A 24,845-nucleotide genomic window follows, 5' to 3' on the forward strand; every position below is an offset into this window, starting at 1 on the left:
CATTTTTGTCTGAAGATGCTGTATACATTTCTTAAAAAATATTTCTGTGTGGTTATTTTGATTATTTCAAGGTATTTTTCAAAGCCCTTTTCTATAACAAAATCCCTGTCTGGTGTGTAGCTCAGTGGGAGAGCACTTGCTTAACGTACACAAGGCTTTGGAGCTCACCCTCCACCACTAGCAGCCCCTTTCCCCCCAAGAAAATGATGTATGAATACCTTACATAGGACATTTAACTGTACTTATTATGTTATACTTCTACTTTATGCTATATTTATCTTGTCTTTTTTCACATGACATGAATATTACTTCCTGGTTTCTTTGCATTTAAGCTGTTTTCAGTTTCTTTCATTACATAGTCATGATTTGAAGTGCTTTTAAATGAGATAGCTACACTTCCCTTCATAGAGATAGAAGCTAGAGGTTTTGAAAGCTTTGAGTAACTATATCTTTTCCATCCTAAAATCTCTGCTTTTTTTCCATCCAGATTGTTGGTGATTGACTAGAGAGAAAACAGGACAAAGCAGAATATTTTTGTTAGAGTGAACTGTAAGACTTTTTGAAAATTTGGCACTTCCAGTTATTTGTTTTTAATTGAAATGCAGCACAGTCATGCACTACATAGTAGAATACAGCATTATATAAGGGTTTGGGTTTGCTTGCTTGTTTTTTTTTTTTTTTGTGCCAGTCCTGGGTTTGAACTCAGGACCCTGGGCACTGTCTCTGAGCTTTTTTGCCCAAGGCTAATGCTCTACCACTTGAGCCTCACTTTCGCTTCCAGCTTTTTGATGACTAAGTGGAGATAAGAATCTCAAGGACTTTCCTACCTAGGCTGGCTTCCAACCTGGATCCTTAGATCACAGCCTCCTAAGTAGCTAAGATTACAGGCATGAGCCAACATTGCTGGAATGATTTCAGACTCTTTCATAGTACAGATTCTCTGAACTTTTTTCTTTGGATATGCCAGGTTTGTTGCAACCTCAGAGTTCTTGTACATCCTCTTGATTGTAATCCATTCCCATCATGCTTCTCTCCCAGATCTGAGCTTCTCTCTTCCAACTCTGGCTCACCTTATGTTGACTCTCACTGTTTTAGAGATGATAACCAGTAATGATCCTATCTACTTGTCCTACTTGGTTGAAAATGCACCTAAAATTAGCATCTTACCTGTCTTGTTTACAGATGGCATGAGCCATCTGTATGCATAGAATGGGAGAGTGGTTCTCACTCTAATCAGAGCCCCCTGGAGGATCATGGGAGAACACAGACCCTGGGCCCACCCTCACAATGTCTGGCTGGGTAGGTCTGGGATGAGACCTGATATTTTGCATCTCTCAGAAGTTTCCAGGTAATAGTGATGGTTCAGCAGGTACTCTTAAGAACCACTGTCCTAACCCCAGTACCAGTGGCTCATGCCACTAATCCTAGCTACTCAGGAGGCTGAGATCTGAGGATGGTGATTCTAGGTCAGCCCAGGCAAGTAGGTCCACAAGGCTCTTATCTCCAGCTAACCACCAGAAAACTGGAAATGATGCTGTGGTTTAAAGTGATAAAGCACTAGCCTTGAGCACAAAAGCTCACACTGAGGCCCTGAGTTCAAGTCCTCTGATTGATAAAACAACAACAATAAAAGCACACACCCAATAATTAATGTGTCAGTCATTTTAAGGTGCTGGGGATTGAACCCAGAGCCATATGCATACTAGGCAAGTGCTGTACCACCAACGTCCAATCCTAGCCCTCGGTGATATTTTCACCTTTCCAGACGAGTCATGGCTCACAGGCTCTCATCTCTGCTGTGGTAGCTGGCAAGTGGCCCTAGGAAACCACCACAATCGGGGGGTGATTATATCCCAATGAAACTCTATTCACAAAGCTATTGGTAGGCTGGGTCTAGCTTGTAGGTACACACTGTGCTGACCCTTGGTCTAGAGGATAGCTAACTTTTGAGAATGATTTAAAACATCAACACATGACTGTAGTCTGATCTGGAAGACTCCAAGGGGCCAGATGCTTCCCTAGTCAATGACAGTAATGGTCCTGGGCCTCATGAAGTTCATTCCTGCACATGTACATAGCACATCCTTGTCAAACGTACCCCCTCTCTCATTCTCCTTTACTCCCTACCACTTAACAGTTTCAACAGATTCCCCCTCACTCACCCCTCCTTTTAACCAAACTGCCTCAAGCTAGTACTCACCACACATCCAACAGTTTGTTTTCCTTTCTTGTCCTTTTCTTTAAGTGTACATTAATTGTCCTGAGGGGTTTACCTTGATATTTCATGCATGTGTTTGTTATATTTTGCTCAGGAAAACTCTTTCCCAGTCCCTGCTCAATTTCCTGTTGATCAAACAGCTTTCATGGAGATTTCCTAATAGCTGCAGTGTATTTTAGAATTGTTGGCCCTTTATCTTTTTTTTTTCCTTTCCCCTTCTCCTTATCCTCCTCAAGAGTTCCATGGTTCTAGTTATGCTCTGAGAGCATGTATATATTTACATATATACATAAATATATATATGTACATGTCTACGAACGTATGTCTTTTAAGTCTAGCTTCCACCTATAAGAAAACATTTGGCTTTTTGAGCTTGACATAGTTCACTCAACTTGATGCTCTTGATTCTTTCTATTTTCCTGCAGATGACATGATTTTATTTATGGCTCTGTAGTGTACCATGATGTATATATGTACCTTACTTTCTTTTTCCATTCATCTGTTGTTAACCATCTGGGTTTGTTTCTCCAATTAGGCTATTATGAAGTTCTTCCAAAACATGCATAGGGTAGGCAGGTATCTTTCTTATATATTGATTTAAACTCTTTCTGATAGATACCCAATAGTGTTATGGTGTGGTCATAAGGTAGGTCTGTTTTTGGTTTTTGAGGTGCCTCTATACTGATTTCCATAGTGACACTAGTTTACATTTCCACTAACAGTGTAAAAGGGTTTTTTTTTCCTAACATTATCACCACCTTCTTTCATGCTCACTGTGGACTCATAGATTAGTTCTGTACTCAATTTTCTGTATTCTTTGACTATTGTTTTCACATTTATTGTCCAGTGAGAGGAGTGTCTTTAAGAAATGGTCTCAGAGAGGCTGGGGATATGGCCTAATGGTAAAGTGCTTCATCTCATATACATGAAGCCCTGGGTTCGATTCCTCAGCACCACATATATAGAAAAGGCCAGAAGTGGTACTGTGGCTCAAGTGGCAGAGTGCTAGCCTTGAGCAAAAAGAAGCCAGGGACAGTGCTCAGGTCCTAAGTTCAAGGACTGGCAAAAAAATAAAACCAAACAAGAAATGGTCTCAGAGGTCTCCTGAATTCTGCTGTCTTTTCAGATACAAGATATTCCAGGCTCGCTGGGTGCTAGTTGCACATGCCTGTCATCCTAGCTACTCAGGAGACTGAGATCTGAGGATCGGTGAAGGCACAAAAGTCTATGCAACTTTTATCTCCAATAAACTACCAAAAAGCTGAAAGTGGAACCATAGTTCAGGTAGTAGCATGCTGCTTTGAGGGAAAAAAAATAGCTGATGGGCTTGGAATATGGCCTAGTGGCAAGAGTACTTGCCTCGTATACATGAAGCCCTGGGCTCCACTCCTCACTACCACATATATAGAAAAAGCCAGAAGTGGCGCTGTGGCTCAAGTGACAGAGTGGTAGCCTTGAGCAAAAAAGAAGCCAGGGACAGTGCTCAGGCCCTGAGTTCAAGCCCCAGGACTGGCAAAAATGAATAAATAAATAAAATAGCTGAAGGATAGCACCTAGGCCCTGAGTTTCAGCTTCACCCCACTATCACCCATGCACACACACACACATGCACGTGCACAATATATTACAAGCGCACCTTATACTTTTCTTACTCCTAACTTGGAATCTGCCATTTTCCCAAGTAGTCTAGACTTCTTTTTTTTTTTTTTTTGCCAGTCCTGGGCCTTGGACTCAGGGCCTGAGCACTGCCCCTGGCTTCTTTTTGCTCAAGGCTAGCACTCTGCCACTTGAGCCACAGTGCCACTTCTGGCCATTTTCTGTATATGCAGTGTTGGGGAATTGAACCCAGGGCTTCATGTATATGAGGCAAGCACTCTTGCCACTAGGCCATATCCCCAGCCCTCTAGACTTCTTTTAATGAGGAATAGTATTTTTAAAACCATGGCATGGATTCGTACCATGCTTAGAAACAATTTTTTTTTCTTCCTTAGTGCTATGGCTCAAACTCAGGGTGTGGGCACTGTCCCTGAGCTCTTTTGTCCGAGTCTGATGCTCTACCACTTAGCCACAGCTCCACTTCTGGTTTTCTAGTAGTTAATTGGAGATGAGTCTCATGAGGACACTTCTGCCTATGTTGGCTTCAGACTGCAATCCTTGGATATCAGCCTCCTGAGTACCTAGGATTACAGGCATGAGCTACTGTCTCCCAGCTAAAAATAATTGTTTTAAGCCTGGCATCCGTGGCTCATGTCTGTAATCCTAGCTGCTTAAGAAGCTGAGACATAAGAATCACTGTTCAAAGCCAGTCTGGGCAGGAAAGTCTGTGAGAGTCTTATCTCCCAATTAATTTCAAAAAGCCAGAAGTAGATGCATAGTTTAAGAGTTTAAGAGGCTGGGGATATGGCCTAGTGGCTAGAGTGCTTGCCTCCTATACATGAAGCCCTGGGTTTGATTCCCCAGCACCACATATACAGAAAACGGCCAGAAGTGGCGCTATGGCTCAAGTGGCAGAGTGCTAGCCTTGAGAAAAAGAAGCCAGGGAATAGTGCTCAGACCCTGAGTCCAAGCCCCAGGACTGGCCAAAAAAGAAAAAAAGGTAGTGCACCAACCTTGAATGAAAAAATTGAGAGAGAGTGCCCAAGCCCTGAATTCAAACCCCAGTACCAGCACATGCACACACAAATACACTAAGTGAGAGATTCTAAAGATTGCCTGTCATTTTTAGATGGTTCATGTTTGTCCTTGCTGCTGTTTTATGTGGTAGGTAGATCATATGCTAAAATTTTCTATTTATTTAGCCAGTCCTAGGGCTTGAACTCAAGGCCAAAGCACTGCCCCTAAGCTTTTGTGCTTAACACTAGCATTCATCACTTTGAGCCAGAGCTCCACTTGTTTCTTTGGTGGTTAGAGATAAGAGTCTCATGGCCTCTCCTGCCCAGGTTGGCTTCAAACTGCAATCCTCAGATCTCAGCCTCTTGAGTAGCTAGGATGACAGTTGTGAGTCACTGCTGCCTGTCCTAAAATCTTCATTTTAAAGATGAAGAAAATAAGGTTTAGAGAAGACTGAATTTTCCAAAAATTGAAGATAAAGTACCAGGACTAAACTCAAATCATTTTACCTACTAGCTTAATTTCCTCTCCCCCCCTTCTTCCCTTCTCTTTGCTTTTTGTTTCTTCCTTTCCTTTTCCTTTTCTTCCTTTTTTCTTCACTATGCTATACATCATTTGTAATATGTAAGCCTGGATCATGGGCTTTTGGTTTTTGATTACTGCCAGCCCCACTTAAGAAAGAAAGTGTCCTTTGTGAATCCAGTTTGTCAAAGTGGCTAGGGTCTTGGAGAATACTTGTGTTTCTTAGCATTGCCTGTGGGAGCTCCTTTTGGCATGGAGTTTGCTGAGGCTGCACGCACTCTATAGCCCTCTGGGTACATGGGACGTTGGGAGTGGCAGGTTCTGTCTGACAGTGGTTCAGGTCCATTTCCTGACAGCCTGGGACCACATCACTCCTGGGCAACCAAAACAGGAAGTCCAGGGCTGGGATGTAGCTCAGTGGCAAAGCACTGGCCTAGCAACTGGGTTCGATCCCCAGTACCAAAAAAGACAAAAAAATATACTTAAAAAACAACAACAAACAAACCCAACCAAAACAGGAAGTCCAAGTCAATCATAAGATGTTATACTTAATGCCGTGTTTAGTATTTCATCATGTGAAAGTCTCTACTAATCCTACTTGTTTTATTTTCATTAAAATTCTAACTTTTCAGGCTGGGGATATGGCCTAGTGGCGAGAGTGCTTGCCTCATATACATGACTCCCTGGGTTCAATTCCCCAGCACCACATGTATAGAAAATGGCCAGAAGTGGCGCTGTGGCTCAAGTGGTAGAGTGCTAGCCTTGAGCAAAAAGAAGCCAGGGACAGTGCTCAGGCCCTGAGTTCAAGGCCCAGGACTGGCAAAATAAATAAATAAATAAATAAAATAAAATTCTAACTTTTCATTGCCAAGGAATCTAGACCGTTTTTTCCATTTTCTCTCCTTCCCTCCCTTCTTCCTTCTCTCCCTCTATCCCTTCCTCTCTTCCTCCCCTGTCTCCCTCCCCCCCCCATCAGTTGTGGGACTCAAATTCAGGGCCTGGGCACTGTCCCTGAGCTTTTTTCACTCAAGGCTAGCACTCTACCACTTTGAGCCACAGCGCCACTTCCAGTTTTCTGGAGGTTAATTGGAGATAAGAGTCTCATGGACTTTCCTACCCAGACTGGCTTTGAACTGCAATCCTCAGATCTCAGCCTTCTTAGTAGCTAGGATTTACAAGCATGATCCACCAGTACCCGGCTCATATTCTTTTTTATGAAACATTACTGCCTCAGATATATGGTTGTTCTGCTTATGTACCAACTGTATGTGTATTTGAACCTTCTATATAAAATTAACAAGATTTTTTCCAAATACTCAATAATCTTTTGCTGCTTTGAGGTGACAGTGCCCTTTTTGAAAATGCATGAAGTAGATGGAGAAATGAAAGACAAATCTGACTTGAATAATAGCAATCCCCATTTTATATTGTAATAGTAGATTTTAAAATAAAATATCTCTTGAGGGGCTGGGAATATGGCCTAGTGGTAGAGTGCTTGCCTCGCATACATGAAGCCCTGGGTTTGATTCCTTAGCACCACATATATATAGAAAAAGCCAGAAGTGGCGCTGTGGCTCAAGTGGTAGAGTGCTAGCCTTGAGCAAAAAGAAGCCAGGGGCAGTGCTCAGGCCCTGAGTTCAAGCCCCAGGACTGGCAAAAAAACCACAATACTCTTGTGTAACAATATGATCTATAAGTTATTTTGGACCAATACTGATGAGAGCTTATTATCCGGAGGCAGAATTCATTTCACCACTACAAAGACAGTTTGTCACCCACGGGGCATTTCAGCGTTTACTGTCTTAATTTTTTTCCCCTTCCAAGCAGATAATTGGAACTTTCAGCAGTACTGGTGAATTTGGTCTTTCTCTAGAATTCCTCAATGTATAAATATTATTGTTTTCTTCCTTAGTCTCCTGTTCTTGTGTTTGTCCTTTGCTCTCTCTATTTCTGCAGTGTCCTTTTCCTCCTCTCGTTGCCTCCCTCTCCTACATGTCATTTCCTTTCTTTTCCTTCAGGACTATGAGAGTAAATTGCAGGCCTTACAGAAGCAGGTTGAGACCCGATCCCTGGCTGCAGAAACAACCGAAGAGGAAGAAGAGGAGGAAGAAGGTGAAGTTTAGATGATGAAACTTTCCTCTGTGTGTGTGTGTGTGTGTGTGTGTGTGTGTGTGTGTGTGTGTGTGTGTTTCCCAGACCTGTGTTATCAGATCAGCCCACTACTGGCTATCAAAGCTGAGTTTCTTAGACTTGACCTACCCTCTATTGACCTTAAACTGATTTACAGGTGATTTACCCATGCTCACTGCAGTGGCAGTAGGACTCATAATGTCCCATAGAACTTCAAGGCTTCTGAGTACAGCCCTCATACAAATGAGTTTCTGGGAAGTTTACATACACTGCTTCAGATCCCTGTAAGAAGTTCATGTATGGAGCGAATGAAGGGGTGCCACTGTCCTAAAAGAAATATACTCATTACCTGACTTATGTAACTAACTCTTCTGTACAGCACCTTTATAATAACAATAAAAAGAAAGGAAAAAAAAACAGAACCACAATATGTAGTTCAACATATTGAACATATTGTTGAATTCAGCCACTTAGTGGTTGAATTCACTCTTTAGTGGAACACTACTTATCTAAAATAAAAATTCATCTGGGTGGGCACCAGTGACTCATACCTGTAATCCTAGGTACTCAAGAGGCTGGGATCTAAGGATCATGGTTAGAAGCCAGCCCAGGCAGGAAAGTCCATGAGACTCTTACCTCCAATTAGCCACCAGAAAACCAGAAGTGGTGCTGTGACTTAAAGTGGTAGAGCATTAGCCTTGAGCAAAAAGGCTCAAGGACAGACAGTACCCAGGCCCTGAGTTCAATCCATATAGCTGATAAAACAGACGAGTAAAAAATGCAAAACAAATTATAAATATAGAATGTAAGCATAATTCTGATAGTCTGTGTCTGTTTGAAATGTATCCATGTACTTGGGTTTTCAGGGCCTGGGTACTGTCCTTGGCATCTTTTTGTTCAAGGCTAGCACTCTACCACTTGAGCCACAGTGCCACTTCTGGCCTTTTCTGTATATGTGGTGCCGGGGAATCGAACCCAGGGCTTCGTGCATGTTAGGCGAGCACGCTACCACTAGGCCACACTCCCAGCCCTCCGTGTACTTTTATACCATTCCTGGCAGTTGTCTAATCATGATATTTCCCCCGTCTGACTTACATTTTTCAAAATTTCTTAGCCAAATTAGGGCTTTTATTGTTGTTATAATATGAACAGTCATCATATTTTATTTCTTATTATACATTAGTTTTACAAGGAAGGGTTACTATGGCATTTCCGCACACGTATACAATATATCCCAATCAACTTCATTCCACTTATCGCCCTTCTTTGCCCTTATGTTCTAATTCTCTGCACAACTTCTCATTACTCTCACAGCTACAAATTAACTTTGAAGGTTCTCTTAATTTTTATACTGAGCTATTTATTTTTAAGTACCTAAGTGAAATAAGACACTTTTTCCTGTACTAGAAAGAAAAAAAGGGTAGGCATGGTGTCTTATGCTGTCATCCTAGCTACTTATAATACAAAATAAGATTACAGTTTGAGGCCACCCCAGGCAAAAAAAAAATTAGCACATCTTCATCTCAACCAATGTCTAGACATGGTGGTACATAGCCTGTTATCACATGTATTTGGGAAACTCAAAATAGGATCAAGCCAAGCACTGGTGACTCAGACCTATAATTCTAGCCACCAGGAGGCTGAAATGTGAGGACTGAAGTTTGAGGCTAGCCTGGACAGAAAACTCCCTGAGATACTTATCTCTAATTAACCAGCAAAAATCTGGAAGTGGAACTGTGGGTCAAGTGGTAGAGTACCAGCCTTGAGAAAAAAAGTCAAGTGAGGGGGCTGGGGATATAGCCTAGCGGCAAGAGTGCCTGCCTCGGATACACGAGGCCCTAGGTTCGATTCCCCAGCACCACATATACAGAAAACGGCCAGAAGCGGCGCTGTGGCTCAAGTGGCAGAGTGCTAGCCTTGAGCTGGAAGAAGCCAGGGACAGTGCTCAGGCCCTGAGTCCAAGGCCCAGGACTGGCAAAAAAAAAAAAAAGTCAAGTGAGTTTGAGGCCCTGAGTTCAAACCCAATACTGGTACAAAAAGAATCCCCCCCAAAACCCAAGAGGATTATGATCTAGGCCACCTTGGGCAAAATACAATACCCTATCCCCAAAATAACTCAAAAAGGGCGGGGAGCATGACTCAAGTGGTTAGTGACAGAGCACCTGCGTAACAAGTATGAGGCTCAGAGTTCTAATGCCAGTACCGCAAGGAAAGAAGAGCGAAAGAAAGAGTATGTGAAATTGTGCAACATCAAGGATTAGAGTCATTCTTTAAAATTAAAGCCATATATTAGAATTGTCTATTTAGAAATAAAGGAAGAGGAAAAACATTTCTTTAATGTATTATTTCAAATAAATACAGTTTAAGGTTTTCTCAAGTATATGTACTGCTTCTATAAGATCAACCTAGTAAGCAAGCTTTACTAATAAAAGGAAAAACACAAAACTGGGAAATAACGTGGTAAATGCTGTAAGGTAGGAGTGCAATTTCCTTACAGGTATGAGATGACCATTAAATGTGCTTCATTTGGTCTTTCAGTTCCTTGGACACAGCATGAGTTTGAATTGGCCCAGTGGGCTTTCCGGAAATGGAAGTCTCACCAGTTTACTTCATTAAGGGATTTGCTCTGGGGCAATGCCGTCTACCTGAAGGAAGCCAATGCCATCAGTGTGGAATTGAAGAAGAAGGTAGGGAAGTGCTCGCTTGGAACATGTGTGATGGGCGGGCAGAGCTGAGCCTCCCCTTGAACGAACCTTTGTCGTTTGGAAGCTCAACTGCTTTATGCTATGAAGCAGCTTTCCGTATACTTTATTCAATGTATGCACCTAGAACATAGGTACTAATTAAACTAAAAATACATGTTTTTAGTTTATTGTACGGTGAATACACATTTGGTAAGAGCTAGAGATATCTCTTAGTAGAAGGCTATCACTCTACCACTTGAGCCACAGCACCACTTTCTGGTTTTTGAGTAGTTAATTGAAGATAAGAGTTTCACAGGAACTTTTCTGCCTGGGCTGACTTTGAACCATAATCCCCAGATCTCAGCCTCCTGGGTAGCTAGGATTACAGGTGCGAGTCACTGGTGCCAGGCTTCACTCTAGGTTTTAACTAGTAAGTCCGTACGTACCTCTGAAGCCCTGTGTGTCTCTTCACCTAATGGACTCGTCTCCTAGCATCTGTGAGGCTCTGCTGCGCAGTTCACCAACACACGTGCTCTGCTCCCATGTAGCTGGGACCAGCCCACCGTCCCGAGTTAACACTGACCTCGTTAACAGATTTACTCATCCACAAAATGAGGATGACCACAGAGCCTACCACTCAGGTGTTATGACAGATGAAAGAGAGAATGTACATAAACCACTAAAAATAATGTCTGCACGTGGTAAAAGACAATAAATGTTACCTGTTTTCATAATTGTTACCAACACTTTACACCAAACATTAGATTGAGCCTTTCTGCCCTACTGTTTGTCTCCTGATTGCTAAGATTACAGTCAGAGACCAGATTGTACAACAAGAAGGAACACAGACTGCTTGACGTGGAAAAATTATCTTCCAGGGCTATATTCACCTTGTGTCAAGTAGACCTCATCTTCACTCCTGATCTCAGAGAGCCTTCTCACACTGTAATTACTAACACACTCATCACCAAGTAGACTAAAGGCAGGGACTGTGGTTTTCTGTTCTTACTGCTGTCCTTAGTGATTAATTAGTGTTTGTTGGTGAAAATATAGGGTAGTAGCAAAAGACAAATGACATGATGCATGCATGACACTTACATAGTAAACGCTTCTAAGGGTGGTGTTGTGACCTTCCATGTGCCCCATCCTCTCATTAGTGATGACTAGCGATGCATTGTTGGGCCCCCCTTTTGGTCTCTGGTGTAAGTTCCACTGAAGCCTTTTTTCAATCAGCCAAAATGTGTTTACTGGAGATTTTAGTTTGTGTAAAAACACCTTGCCAGGCTAGGAAAACGAAGTCGTAAATTGCTTAGTTTGCAATCAGGATTGTTTCCTGTGTTTTAATAATACAATAGAGGACCAACTTTTTTTTTTTCTTTTTGGCCAAGTACTGAGGCTTGAAATGAGGGTCTGGGCACTGTCCCTGGACTTCTTTTGCTCACTAGCACTCTACCACTTGAGCTACAGCAACACTTCTGGCCTTTTCTGTTTATGTGGTACTGAGGAATCGAACCCATGGCTTCATGCATGTTAGGCAAGCACTCTACCACTGAGCCACACTCCCAGGCCGATGGCCAACTTTTTCAGTTGGTCACAAGCTGTTTGTTGAGCGCATACTTCACGTTCAGCCTCTTTCCCATTGGGCAATGTGACATTACCCTGTCTGTGAAGCTCACCTCCTGAAATGGTAATGAGTTTCCCACTTGTCTTTGCTTTATTCTTCCCGTTCAGGTGCAGTTTCAGTTTGTTCTGCTGACTGACACACTGTACTCCCCGTTGCCTCCTGAGTTGCTTCCCACTGAGATGGACAAATCGCATGAGGACAGGCCTTTCCCTCGTACAGTGGTAGCAGTAGAAGTCCAGGATCTGAAGAATGGAGCAACACATTATTGGTCTCTGGAGAAACTCAAGTATGAAGATAATTCATAAAAGCTGATTGTTTCACTTAGGAAATAATAGTATATTGTTCAGTCAGGTTCCTTCATACCCTGTTCTCTCTGAGCATGAATGCTGTCTTTTCTGTGCTGTTGCAGACTAATGATATTACCATCCATCCATTTTCAACATGGTGAATGAATACCACTCCTCAAATACCTTTGATATTGGCAGATATTTCCATTTGTTCTCCATAGACCCTTAAACTTGAGATGATCCAACTCTGTGATATGTATTTCTATCTTTTATCTAGAAATCATTCCATCTTTTTTCTCCGGGGCCTTACAATGTTTGGTAAACAGGGAAGTTACAATCTAGCTTTATTTACATTTAGTTTGATGAGATAATTGCCCCTCTGAGTATACTGAAGGATCACACACCATTGAACGACATTTCCTCAGAGACTGTTGCCTCAGTGTAGGTCAAGTGGCTGTTCTTTTTTGGTTTTTTGAGACAGTTTTCCTGTGTAGTCCAACCTTGCCTTGAACTTGTAATCATTCTGTCTCAGTCTCCTGAGTATCAGGGATTATAGGTGTATGCCACTTCACCCATTCTTCATTTTTCGTGGCTTTTCTGTAGACATTGGTGTCTTCTTTGGCTCTCATTTGTTTGTAATAACTTTCAATGGTGGAAACAACTTTTTTTTAAAGTGTATGGAAGATGCTTCCAAAGCAAGACATTAATACAATCTGATGATATTAACCATTCCTACCTCTCATTTGTCACATAGGCAGAGACTAGATTTAATGCGAGAGATGTATGACAGGGCGGGCGAGATGGCCTCCAATGCCCAAGACGAAAGCGAAACCACCATGACCGGCAGCGATCCCTTCTACGATCGCTTCCACTGGTTCAAACTTGTGGGAAGGTATGTGATGATATTGTTGTCTTGTTTTTAAATACTGAGCATTTTTGTTTTAACTATTTAACATCTCAGGAGATATTCTAGGGAGTTAAAAGGAAAAAAAAAGTACATTTAACAAAACCCTTTCTCTAATCTTATCCACTGTGTCATTGGCTTATTTCAACATGTATATTGTTTTGATTGCCAGACTTTTCAACCAGCACTCTTCCCTAGCTCCCAGCTTATTCACAAAATGTTTCATAGTTGATTAAGATAGACTGAAATAAAAAGAAAACATACGTATACTTGGCACAATCTAAATAAAATCATAGTATGTGTGTATGCCGTAGCAAATGCCTTTCTCTGATTTGTGCTCACTTTTTCTTGAAAGCAATTATCTCAATTTAGTCATTGTCCAGGGTGAATTAATTGCATACCTTGCCAGTCCTCCTCTCTCTCTCTCTCTCTCTCTCTCTCTCTCTCTCTCTCTCTCTCTCTCTCTCTCTCTCTCTCTCTCTCTCTCTCCCTCTCCCTCCTTCCCTCCCTTCCTCTCTCTCTCTGTCTTTGGTGCCAGTCCTAGGGCTTCAATTCAGGGCCTGGATGCTATCTCTGAGTTTTCTTTTGTTTTTTTCTTTTTTTCCCTCAAGGCTAACTCTTTACCACTTGACCCACAGTGCCACTTCCAGTTTTCTGGTGGTTAATTGGAGATAAGAGCCTCACAGACTTTCCTGCCAGGGCTGGCTTTGAACTGCAATCCTCAAATCTCAGCCTCCTGAGAGCTAGGAGCCACTGGCGCCCAACGTAGACTAGGTTTTTTGGGGTTAAGTTTGGTGGGTTGTTTTTTTTTGCCAGATCTGGGCCTTGGACTCAGGGCCTGAGCACTGTCCCTGGCTTCTTTTTGCTCATGGCTAGCACTCTACCACTTGAGCCACAGCGCCACTTCCAGCTTTTTCTGTATATGTGGTACTGAGGAATCGAACCCAGGGCTTCATGTATGTGAGGTGAGCACTCTACCACTAGGCCATATTCCCAGCCCAAGTTTTTTTTTTAAGAGATGAACTGGCCAAACATATCTTACCCAAGGAAAGCATGCCTGCTTTGGTCTATACAATTCCTTCCATTTTGTTTCTGCTCTAAAATGAGAATTCGAATCTTTTTATTTCACCTTAATGTAGCTCCTTTGAGACCTGGCTTCTGATCTTGTGTGTGAGCCAGAGAATAGAAATGTTTTACAATGCAATTTACACAATATTTATCATATTTACCGTGGGTGGTCTACTCATGGGTTTTCTTTGCTTTTCTTATTCTAAGGATCCCTCCTTGTAGAACTTTTCACCCTGCCCTATTCCCTTTTACTTGACCCAGATGAGTTATGCTATTTTATTCTTTTGCTTTTCTATTTGCTCTTATTGTGTCGGTTCCGCAGTGGATTCTGTCCTGTTGGCACCTAAAGCTTCCTGTTTAACCAACTCTTCCTTTCTCCCTGGCTGTGTTAATTGGCGTCTTGCCTGGTGTCTAGCTCCCCCATTTTCCACGGCTGTGTGAATGAGCGCCTTGCTGACCGCACACCCTCCCCCACTTTTTCCACCGCCGATTCCGACATCACTGAGCTGGCTGACGAGCAGCAAGATGAGATGGAGGATTTTGATGATGAGGCATTCGTGGATGACACCGGCTCTGACGCAGGGACGGAGGAGGGATCAGATCTCTTCAGTGATGGGCATGACCCGTTTTACGACCGATCCCCTTGGTTCATTTTAGTGGGAAGGTTGGTGAGGTTATTATGAGAAAGGCAAAAAGGGACCAGCTCTTGCTTTTAAAGGCCTCTGTACAATTTTGGATAATCTTGCCTTCGCCAATTTAATTCATGAATCCTCAGTCTCATGTCCTCTAATGCTTGGACTGCTAGAAAGGTTAATCTGGCTGGAGAGAGCACTCAGGCACTTTGTGAAAAAGCACATAGCAATTTGGTAAGACATTATGTGCAGGGCTGCTTGTCTTAAATTGCCTAACATTGTTCTGAAGGAGGAAACCCCAAAAGAGAAAGTAATTAAAGTGAAGGGTCAAACACCATGGATTCCACAGATGGCACTGTTGTGGTGAGGAAGCATATGGAGATAGCACTGTGGTGGACCACAGCAAGCCCAAAACTAGATAAGCTACTGCAGGAATCAGAGGACTTAGCAGTGTTAAGTACATGGCTTTGTTTTTTGCTTAGTCCACTGATTCTTAAAAAGAGTCTTAGAGAGAAGCAGGATTTTTTAGTTCCTCTTTCTACAGGGACTGTCTTCCTGTGTCGCTTCTGCCAGAATTTACCTATAGGATCCATAATGACAGATCTCAGAAAATTTCTGTTGACCCTGTCAACAATGAATATTTGTTCAGTGCTACATGAAACTGCTTTTGTTGAGTTCACCAAACTGAACAATTGTCTGGCTGTCAGACTATGCATTCCTCTATTAGAAATGCAGAGCTCTCTGTCACATGTTCCCAATACTGTGTCTTTGTCCACATCCAGGCTTCATGATGAGTAATGGTCATTATAATTTCAGTAATAAAACACTCAATGGATTAAATCAAAACAAGGTCTAGGTTTTCAAGTATAAAAATTGTGTAGTGGTGTAGTAGAACCACAATATGTTGTTCAATATATTGAATGTATTGTTGAATTTAATCACTCTTCAGGGGATAACACTGCTTATCTAAAGTAAAAGTTCAGCCAGGTGTTTGTGGTCACTCCTATAATCCTGGCTACTCAGGAGGCTGAGATCTGAGGGTGGTGGTTCAAAGCCAGCCCAGGCAGGAAAATCCTTGAGACACTTATTGCCAATTAACTACCAGAAAACTGGAAGTGGCACATTGTAGCTCAGAGTGGCTGTAGACTTGAGAAAAAGAGCTCAGAGACAGTGCCAGGTCTCAAGTTCAAGCCTTATGACCAACCCCCCACCCCCCAAAAAAAAGCTCAGCAAGGCTCTTGATCTCTCTCCACCTGACCCCCTAGATATGTGTTCCAAGATTTCGCTCATGAAAAAGGGGAAAAGACAAGTTCTTTGGTAGAAATGAAAACCTCAATTACAACGTTGAGTTATAGTATTAGCCAGACTCTGGGGTTTACAGTGGAAAGGAACCTTTAAAATTTTGTTTCATCCTGAGTAAACAATGAGATTATATAGCCATGAATATTGTTTTCTACTGGTCTGTTGCCAGAATCAGATGCTTAGAATTTCAGAGAAGCTGACTAATAAAGGCACAGACAAATAATGGAGAAATAATGCCTTATTTCATGGCTGTCTGTACTCTCATACATGACCATCTCGTTCTTAAGAGTTGGCTATGTGGGCTGGGGATATGGCCTAGTGGCAATAGTGCTTGCCTCGTATACATGAGGCTCTGGGTTCAATTCCCCAGCACCACATATACAGAAAATGGCCAGAAGTAGCGCTGTGGCTCAAGTGGCAGAGTGCTAGCCTTGAGCAAAAAAGAAGCCAGGGACAGTGCTCAGGCCCTGAGTCCAAGCCCCAGGATGGCCAAAAAAAAAGAGTTGGCTGTTTCATCCACTGGCCATGCACCTAGTCCCAGTGCCAGCTCCATAGCTCCTAGAGCTGCCTACTGCGTGAGGAGCAGGCAACTTCCCTGACCACCCCTCAGGAATCCTCGGGCCTGTCAGGGAGAGCCTGGGTCCTGGCTCACTTCTGCCACTAACAGGACAAGCATCTGAAAGTAGGCTTATTGGAGTCTCAAGCGTTAAATGAGTTAGGTAGTAAAAGAGAGCCTTAAAGGATCTTTTTCAAAGCACGGGGCGCTAAGTTCAAACCCCAGACCCTCTAAACACAAAAAGATAAAGTCAGAAGCCTACTTAGCCAGGCACCAGTGCATATAATCCTAGCTACAGAGGAGGCAGAGGTACGAAGACTTGAATTTTGAAGAAGAGAGTCAAGCCAGTACAAGGCCCAGAGCTCAGGGCCCAGGATTAGCACACACACACACATACAAAAACCTACTTAAGATTTTTTGTATGTATATATAAATCTTAGTTTCTTGGGTGACTGAGATTGAGAGGATTGTGGCTTGAGGCCATTTTGGCAGAAAGTTTGGATATCTCCATCTCAGCCAGTAAAAAACAGAGTACCTCCGTATGCACCTGTCACCCCAGCTATCTAGGAAGTGTAAGTAGAAAAATCTAGGCCAGTCTGGGTAAAAAGTGAGACCCTAACCAAAAAAGACTGGGACATGGCTCAAGCAACGGAGCATGTGTTTAGCAAGTGCAAGACCTTGAGTTTGACTCTGAGTACTGCCAAAAATAAATAGATAAGAGATGGGGGAGGGGCTGAGACTATGGCCTAGTGGCAAAGTGCTTGCTTCACATACATGAAGTGCTAGGTTCAATTCCTCAGCACCACATATGTAAAAAAAGCCAGAAGTGGTTCTGGGGCTCGAGTGGTAGAGTGCTAGCCTTGAGAAAAAAGAAGCCAAGGACAGTACCCAGGCCCTGAGTTCAAGCCCCAGGACTGGCAAAAAAAAAAAAAGAGAGAGAGAGACTGGGGAGGAGGTGAAAGCATAGCAGTTGATAAAGTGGAAGATGTTTTGCCCTCAATTACCTTCCTCCTCCACAAGAAAATGCATAACAGCGCAGCATCACCAGATGTTCAGCAGTCATTGGATGTAACAATTATTTCTTTCCTGGCTTGCAATTCGTAGCACTGGACTTGGAATTATAAATGTGACTCACTTGTAGAAGTTTCCATCTTCCTAATGAAATTCTGCTTGTAGATCTGCTGACCATGATTGCCTCTGGTGAATCTTTGTATCAAGATGCAAAGAGCTTGTCCCTTTAGCTATTCTCTTATGGCATGCTGGGATGTATAAACCATCCATCATAACTTGGGATGAGAGACATAAGCTAGTCTTTAAGGTTGAAAAGGGGGCAAGAAATGATGATTCTGTAACCTCTCTGACCTCAGTCCTCTGTAAGAATCACTGTAATTATGCTGATCTCCTTTATGTTGAAAATTTTATTTTCTCTTTCTGATGCAATGTCACAGAGTTTTCCTGCTAACAGTCCTTTACATCTTCCCTCTCATCTCCGTTCTCCTTCAGTCTGCTAGTTCAAAGTATTAGGACTTTCAAAAATTTAATAAGCTTCAGAAGAGAACTTCTATGCAGCAGTGATTTGGGCTCAGGGACTAGGAACAGTCTAGTGAATGTGCATTCGTGTATCACAGAATTGATGGCCCACCCCTGCCATGGAATTGCAGATTGCATGCTAACCAGGGAAATCCGCAATAATCTCTATTCAGTGGAATAGCCATGGCCTAAGCAGAGGGGAAATTCTCATCTTTAATGTATGTTCCAGTGTTACTTTTTAATAACGTTCCTGTGAAAATGATATGCTTTTCTTTGGGGGCTGGGATATAGCTGAAGAGTAGAGCACCTGACTAGCATGTGTGAGGTCTCACCAAAAAAAAAATAAAAGGGAATACTAGTGTCTCACATCTGTAATAGCTACTTAGAAGGCAGAGATTGGGAGGATAACAAGTGCAGGTTAGCGCAGGCAAAAAAGTTCACAACAGAAAGAAGCTGGAGCCTAGAATCAGTGGCTCATACTTATAATACTAGCTACTCAGGCGGCTACAATTCAGAGGATTGAGTTTTGAAGCCAGCCTAGGCAGAGAAGTCCATGAGACTTATCTCCAGTCAGCTAGCAAAAAGCCAGAAGTGGAGGTATGACTCAAGTGACAGAGCAAAAGCTTTGAGTGGAAGAGCCAAGTAAGAGCATGAGCTGGGGATCTGGCTCAGCGGAAGAGCGCCTGCCTGGTGAGCGCAAGGCCCCGGGTTCGGTCCCCGGCTCTAGGAAAAAAAAAAAAAAAGCAACCAAGTAAGAGCATGAGGGCCTGAATTCAAGCCCCAATGCTGGCACCAAAAAAAAAAAAAATAATAATAATAATAATAATTTAAAAAATAACCAGTGGCTCACACCTGTAATCCTAGCTATTCAGGAGGCTGAGATCTGAGGACTGTGGTTCAAAGCCATACTGGGCAGAAAAGTATGTGAGACTCCTATATCTAATTAACCACTCAAAAATGAAAGTGTCACTGTGGCTCAAGTGGAAGAGTGCTAGCCTTGAGCACAAAGAACCTCAGGAGACAGTGCCCAGGCCCTAAGCTCAAGCCCCACAACCAAATGATGATGATGATGATGATGATGATGATGATGATGATGATGATGATGCAACCTTTTATAAAGCTCAGTGGCTTTGCCGCTCTGCCTCTGGTATAATACATTTTTCTGATAAATCTTCCAATTAAAGTTAAATCACAGTCTCTCTCCTTTTATGTACAGAGATATTCATTCATTATATTAGTTGAACACATCTATCTATACATATACATATTATATGTGTGTGTGTATATATATATATATATATATAATGTCAGACTCTCTACAGACAGTGGTATGCAAGGGAAGAGATGGTTTTTGTTCTGACAGTCTTACAGTTGGTGACAGAAGAACAAAATATTCAAGTACAAATCAGAGCAATGCTGAAAGAATTGTGTGTATTGCTCAGATGGTATAACCTTGCTGGGGCCTGTCATGAAAGTGGTGATTAAAATAGCACCTGAGGATGTGAGATCACAGGTAGGAGGCGGACATTTAGCACAGAGAAGACTCCAGGCAGGGGGCATGTAGGATAGCTCTGAATGGCCCCAGTGTTTGAAGTAGGCAGGTCTGATGGGATTGGCCTTTAGGGGAGAACAGTGATCTATGTGTGCTGACTTTGGAGGTGAAGTCTTGCATTTGCTTCCACAGGCCAAATTCTTAGTCTTAACCATAGTCACAGAAGTAGTGTTGGGTGGTCGTGTCAGTAATCCGTTTAGATTACATGTTTATTTTTAAATTTTTGAACAACAAAGCTTTCATTCTTTGTCTCTTAGTACCTCCTCTCCTGCTTTGGAGGCAGACTGAAAGGGAAGTAATACCAAACTGATTCGATGTTGACTTACAGTTACTTTCATTTTCATTCACATGTCATTTATATTCTTATGTGTTTATTAATACTACTTTTTATTATGTATTTGTTTTCATTATTTTGAGTTGAAATCCCAAGTATCCATTCCTCCATCCTTCTCGCTTTGTTTTGAAGTTTGTATCAGAGCAGGAGAACAGCAGACAGGCCTGTGTGTCATATTCAGTTGTTTGATGTCCTGATGCAAGTGTTTATTCTTTGTTTTTTGTTTTATGTGCAAAGATCAGCATATACCAAGTGGGAAGACAGGAGTAACAGTAGGAACTAGATCTTCTGTCTCTTCCACTCATTGGAATGAGCACTCTGAAACTCTGTGATCACCAGTTTTAATTGCTTCTTTAAAAAAAAAAAATCAGGGCTGGGGATATGGCCTAGTGGCAAGAGAGCTTGCCTTGTATACATGAGGCCCTGGGTTCAATTCCCCAGCACCACATATACAGAAAATGGCTAGAAGTGGCGCTGTGGCTCAAGTGGCAGAGTGCTGGCCTTGAGCAAAAAGGAAGCCAGGGACAGTGCTCAGGCCCTGAGTTCAAGGCCCAGGACTGGCCAAAAAAAAAAAAAATCAGTTGCTACAAAATAGTGAAAGAAGACAACACAGATGTCATAAGAGTTTGCTTGTTTGTTTGAAATATATACTGTTAGATCTATAACTTCTCTTTTACTTGTATATCTCTGACTTGGGTTTTGGGAACAAGTGCAAATCTATAGGAACCAGCTTTCATCTCTGGTAGCATTTAACTTAATGCCAATTCAGAGACTCTTGCAAGCTCACTATTCAAGAAATTTCTAGCTATGTAGTCTCTGCCCACACGTATAAGCTTCTCTTATCATTGTTAGTCACCCTGCCTTAAGCTAATAGTCCTTGGAATAAAAATAAAGACCCCTGATTGCAATAATGTAGCTCTTTAAGTCGTTAACTGTATTTCAGTCATATTATCCTGCCTTTCTTTGTCTCCTGATTTCTGTCTACTGGGAAAGAATCTTCGTAGTTCCTTACAAGTAAAGGTTAAGCTCTTCAGTGGTTTCCTTTACCTACCAGCGGTATTCACAGAGCAGTGTCTCAAAGGTCTACTTCCAATTGTTACTCTTCTATCTGCAATAGAATTCTTACAGAGATTAATTTGGTGTACGTTGGTCTTTGTCAGATGTCTTGACAAACATTTTCATTCGTATGTGTTGTCATTGCTGAAAAAGCAACTGGAGGCAGTTTGAGAGGACAGAACGCAGAGGTCATTTTAAGACAAGGCCTAGAAGGGAGCTCATTTGTGAGAAGATCCTCTCAGTGAGGCTGAGCACCGGCCTCTCCCTCTCTGGGATGCTCTGATATTGGTTTCCTGCCTTCTCTCTCTAGAGCATTTGTGTACCTGAGCAATCTGCTGTATCCCGTGCCCCTCATTCACAGAGTGGCCGTCGTCAGTGAGAAGGGGGAAGTGCGGGGATTTCTGCGGGTGGCCGTGCAGGCCATTGCAGGTGAGTGCTGCTCCCCTGAATGAAGACTCTAGGTCTTGTCTAGCAACCAAGCAGGCCAGGTCTTGTGAGGGCCACGCTTTGGTCACAAACACAAAAGGTAGTGTTTGTCCAACTTGGAGAAGGCCCTTCTTGCTTCCTTTTTCGATTTTTTTTTTCTCCTCAAGTATCATAAACTATTTCTGTTTAGTCCAGGCTCCAGGTCTTTTGGAATAATGGGGTAAAGAGTTTTCCTTTAGCCCGGCAGCAGTGACTCATGCCTGTAATCCTAGCTATTCAAGATCTAAGGATCAATAGATCTAAGGATCTATTGAGATCTAAGGATCTTGGTTTGAAACCAATCTAAGCAGGAGAGTCTTATCTCCAATTACCCCCCAAAACAGATTTGGAGCTGTGGTTCAAGTGGTTGAACCTAGCCTTTGATTTAAGAAGCTCAAGGAGAGTGCACAGGCCCTGAGTTCAAGCCTCAGGACTGGTATGAAACCAAACCACAAAAGCAAAAACAGTCCTTGCTGACTGTCAGTTACTCACACTTGTCAACCTAACTACTTGGAAGACTAAAAATGAGTCACAGTTTGAAACTAGCCCAGGTACGAAAGCTCAGGAGACTCCTTTTCTACCCAAAGCAAGGCCTGTTATCCTAAGCTACATGAGAGGCTGAAATTAGGGGTCGGGGATTGTAGTTCCAGGCCAGCCCAGGCAGACAAGGGCAAGACTCATGTCAAAACAGGGAAGCTGGGTGGGTGCAGTGGCACATGCCTATTAGCCCAACCCAATAGGTAGATTGTAGTCCAAGTTCATGCCTGAGCAGGACAGAAGACACTACCTCAAAAATAACGGGCAAGGGGCTGGGAATATGGCCTAGTGGCAAGAGTGCTTGTGTTATATATATGAAGCCCAGGGTTCAATTCCCCAGCACCACATATACAGACAGTGGCCAGAAGTGGTGCTGTGGCTCAAGTGGCAGAGTGCTAGCCTTGAGCAAAAGAAGCCAGGGACAGTGCTCAGGCCCTGAGTCCAAGGCCCAGGACTGCCCCCCCCGCACACAAAATAAATAAATAACTGGCAAAAAATAGGTGTGGAGGTATGACTTAATGAGAGAATACCTGCTTAGCAGGCATGAAGCCCTGAGTTCAAACCCCAGTACTGCAAAAGAAAAAGAGAATAAAGTAGTTATTCACTAAACGGTCTACTTGAGCTAAGAAGATAACTCTACATGAACAGAGGTGTTTGTAGCCATTGTAATTTCACTATAACCTTATTTGTTTTTCTATAAAAGGACTTTCCTGTTTATATTCTTAATCCTCTCCTCGTGTCTACTCTCATTTTTGTTTTTCATTTAGCGGATGAAGAAGCTCCTGATTATGGCTCTGGGATTCGACAGTCAGGGACGGCTAAAATATCTTTTGATAATGAATATTTTAATGAGGTGAGAAATCTTTAGGAAGAGGGAGTACCTTGAGGAAAGGGAAAGAAGTAGATGGGTGTATGAGGAAATTTCTAGCATTGGAGCCCCGTTCCCCTACCTAGAGCTCTAATTAGGATGCTGGTCAGCCCAGAGTTGTTAAGTAAGATATGGGACATGCCAGTAAAAATCCAATGTGTGCATGTTAGCATGTTGCCTTTTCTCAGACAGCTCTTCAGTCCACATCATCGTCCAGTCACTTACTCATTAGGAAAGTAAACATAAGGAAACGGTGGGGGGGGGTGCATTTATACTACTTCCTTCTGTGCCTTCTATACCTACCTCTGCCTCACTTTCAGAGCGACTTTTCTTCAGTTGCAATGACTCGTTCCGGTCTGTCCTTGGAGGAGCTGAGGATTGTGGAAGGACAGGGTCAAAGTTCCGAAGTCATCACTCCTCCAGAAGAAATCAATCGAATGAATGACCTGGGTGCGTAACAGAGACCACGACTAAGAGGGATACTGACCGCTGTCAAGGGATGGAGTTTTCTTTCTTCAACTAGGATGGGGAGAATGCCCAACGCCCTCTTCACATTCTTTGAGTCAAATGTATGTTCATCCGACCCTCTTTAGATTTGAAGTCAAACACTTTGCTGGATGGTAAGATGGTAATGGAAGGGTTTTCTGAAGAGATTGGCAACCACCTGAAACTGGGCAGTGCCTTCACTTTCCGAGTCACAGTGCTACAGGCCAGTGGGATCCTCCCAGAGTATGCAGACATCTTCTGTCAATTCAAGTAAGTCTCTCCTTTGTTCTGCCTGCCTAGCTAGCTGTTAACTGAGAGCATGTCCATTGTGTTCTAGAGTGCTTTACACGTAAGAGATGGGAATGCTCTTGGGAACGAAAGATGAAAATCTCTACTGGAGGGCTGGAGATATGGCCTAGTGGCTAGAGTGCCTGCCTCGTATTCATGAGGCCCAGGGTTCAATTCCCCAGCACCACATATACAGAAAATGGCCAGAAGTGGCGCTGTGGCTCAAGTGGCAGAGCGCTAGCCTTGAGCAAAAAGAAGCCAGGGACAGTGCTCGGGCCTTGAGTCCAAGCCCCAGGACTAGCCAAAAAAAAAAAAAAAAATCATATCAATTAGTTGCACAAGGTGTTTGATTTTGACATATTCATACATGTATACACTGTACCTTCATTAAGCTTACCCTCTCCATCACCTTCCTTCACCTCCCTTGCTCTATTCCCAAACTGATCTCAACAAGCTTAATTGTTCCATTTTCCCCCATGAACATCAAGTATTCTGACTATATTTACCTTTTTTCACCCATCCCATTTTACCTTCCTTCCTCCCAGTAGTAACCCCAACCCTGGGAAGGACATCCCTGTCATTCCTCTGCCCCCATATGCTAAAATATTAGTGCCCTCTACCTAGCATTTGCCTTGGAGGCAGGAGGTATCTGGTGAGGGAGAGAAGTGGAGTTCTAGCTGGGTGCCAGTGGCTTTCATCTGAGATCTAATTTTCTCAGTCACGTTTTGAATGAAATCTGTTTTTTTTTTTTTTTTTTTTTGGCCAGTCATGGGCCTTGGACTCAGAGCCTGAGCACTGTCCCTGGCTTCTTCCCGCTCAAGGCTAGCACTCTGCCACTTGAGCCACAGCGCCGCTTCTGGCCGTTTTCTGTATATGTGGTGCTGGGGAATCGAACCTAGGGCCTCGTGTATATGAGGCAGGCACTCTTGCCACTAGGCTATATCCCCAGCCCTTGAATGAAATCTGAAATGCTACCTGTGTTATCTGGAAAATGTTCATGGGGCTGGGAATATGGCCTAGTGGCAAGAGTGCTTGCCTTGTATACATGAAGCCCTAGGTTTGATTCCTCAGCACCACATATATAGAAAAGGCCAGAAGTGGTGCTGTGCCTTAAGTGGCAGAGTGCTAGCCTTGAGCAAAAAGAAGCCAGGGACAGTGCTCAGGCCCTGAGTCCAAGCCCCAGGACTGAGAA

At 42.9% G+C, this 24,845-nt stretch overlaps 1 protein-coding gene across 3 annotated transcripts in view; it reads left to right on the forward strand.

Moving 5' to 3' along the window:
- Kif1b (kinesin family member 1B) overlaps window positions 1–24,845 on the forward strand; it is a 140,288-nt gene that overhangs the window by 90,128 nt on the left and 25,315 nt on the right. For 2 of the 3 annotated variants that reach the window (XM_048350206.1, XM_048350207.1), the window contains 9 exons: window positions 7,369–7,462; window positions 10,019–10,167; window positions 11,896–12,074; window positions 12,830–12,967; window positions 14,463–14,711; window positions 21,320–21,438; window positions 22,779–22,864; window positions 23,200–23,329; window positions 23,473–23,635. In XM_048350206.1, coding sequence (XP_048206163.1) covers window positions 7,369–7,462; window positions 10,019–10,167; window positions 11,896–12,074; window positions 12,830–12,967; window positions 14,463–14,711; window positions 21,320–21,438; window positions 22,779–22,864; window positions 23,200–23,329; window positions 23,473–23,635 — 1,307 coding nt within the window. The remainder of the gene's footprint in view (window positions 1–7,368; window positions 7,463–10,018; window positions 10,168–11,895; window positions 12,075–12,829; window positions 12,968–14,462; window positions 14,712–21,319; window positions 21,439–22,778; window positions 22,865–23,199; window positions 23,330–23,472; window positions 23,636–24,845) is intronic. The other variant, XM_048350208.1, reaches the window with a different exon arrangement.

The sequence above is a fragment of the Perognathus longimembris genome, chromosome 7 (genome assembly GCF_023159225.1).
Source record: "Perognathus longimembris pacificus isolate PPM17 chromosome 7, ASM2315922v1, whole genome shotgun sequence".
In the NCBI taxonomy this organism is placed as follows: Eukaryota; Metazoa; Chordata; class Mammalia; order Rodentia; family Heteromyidae; genus Perognathus; species Perognathus longimembris.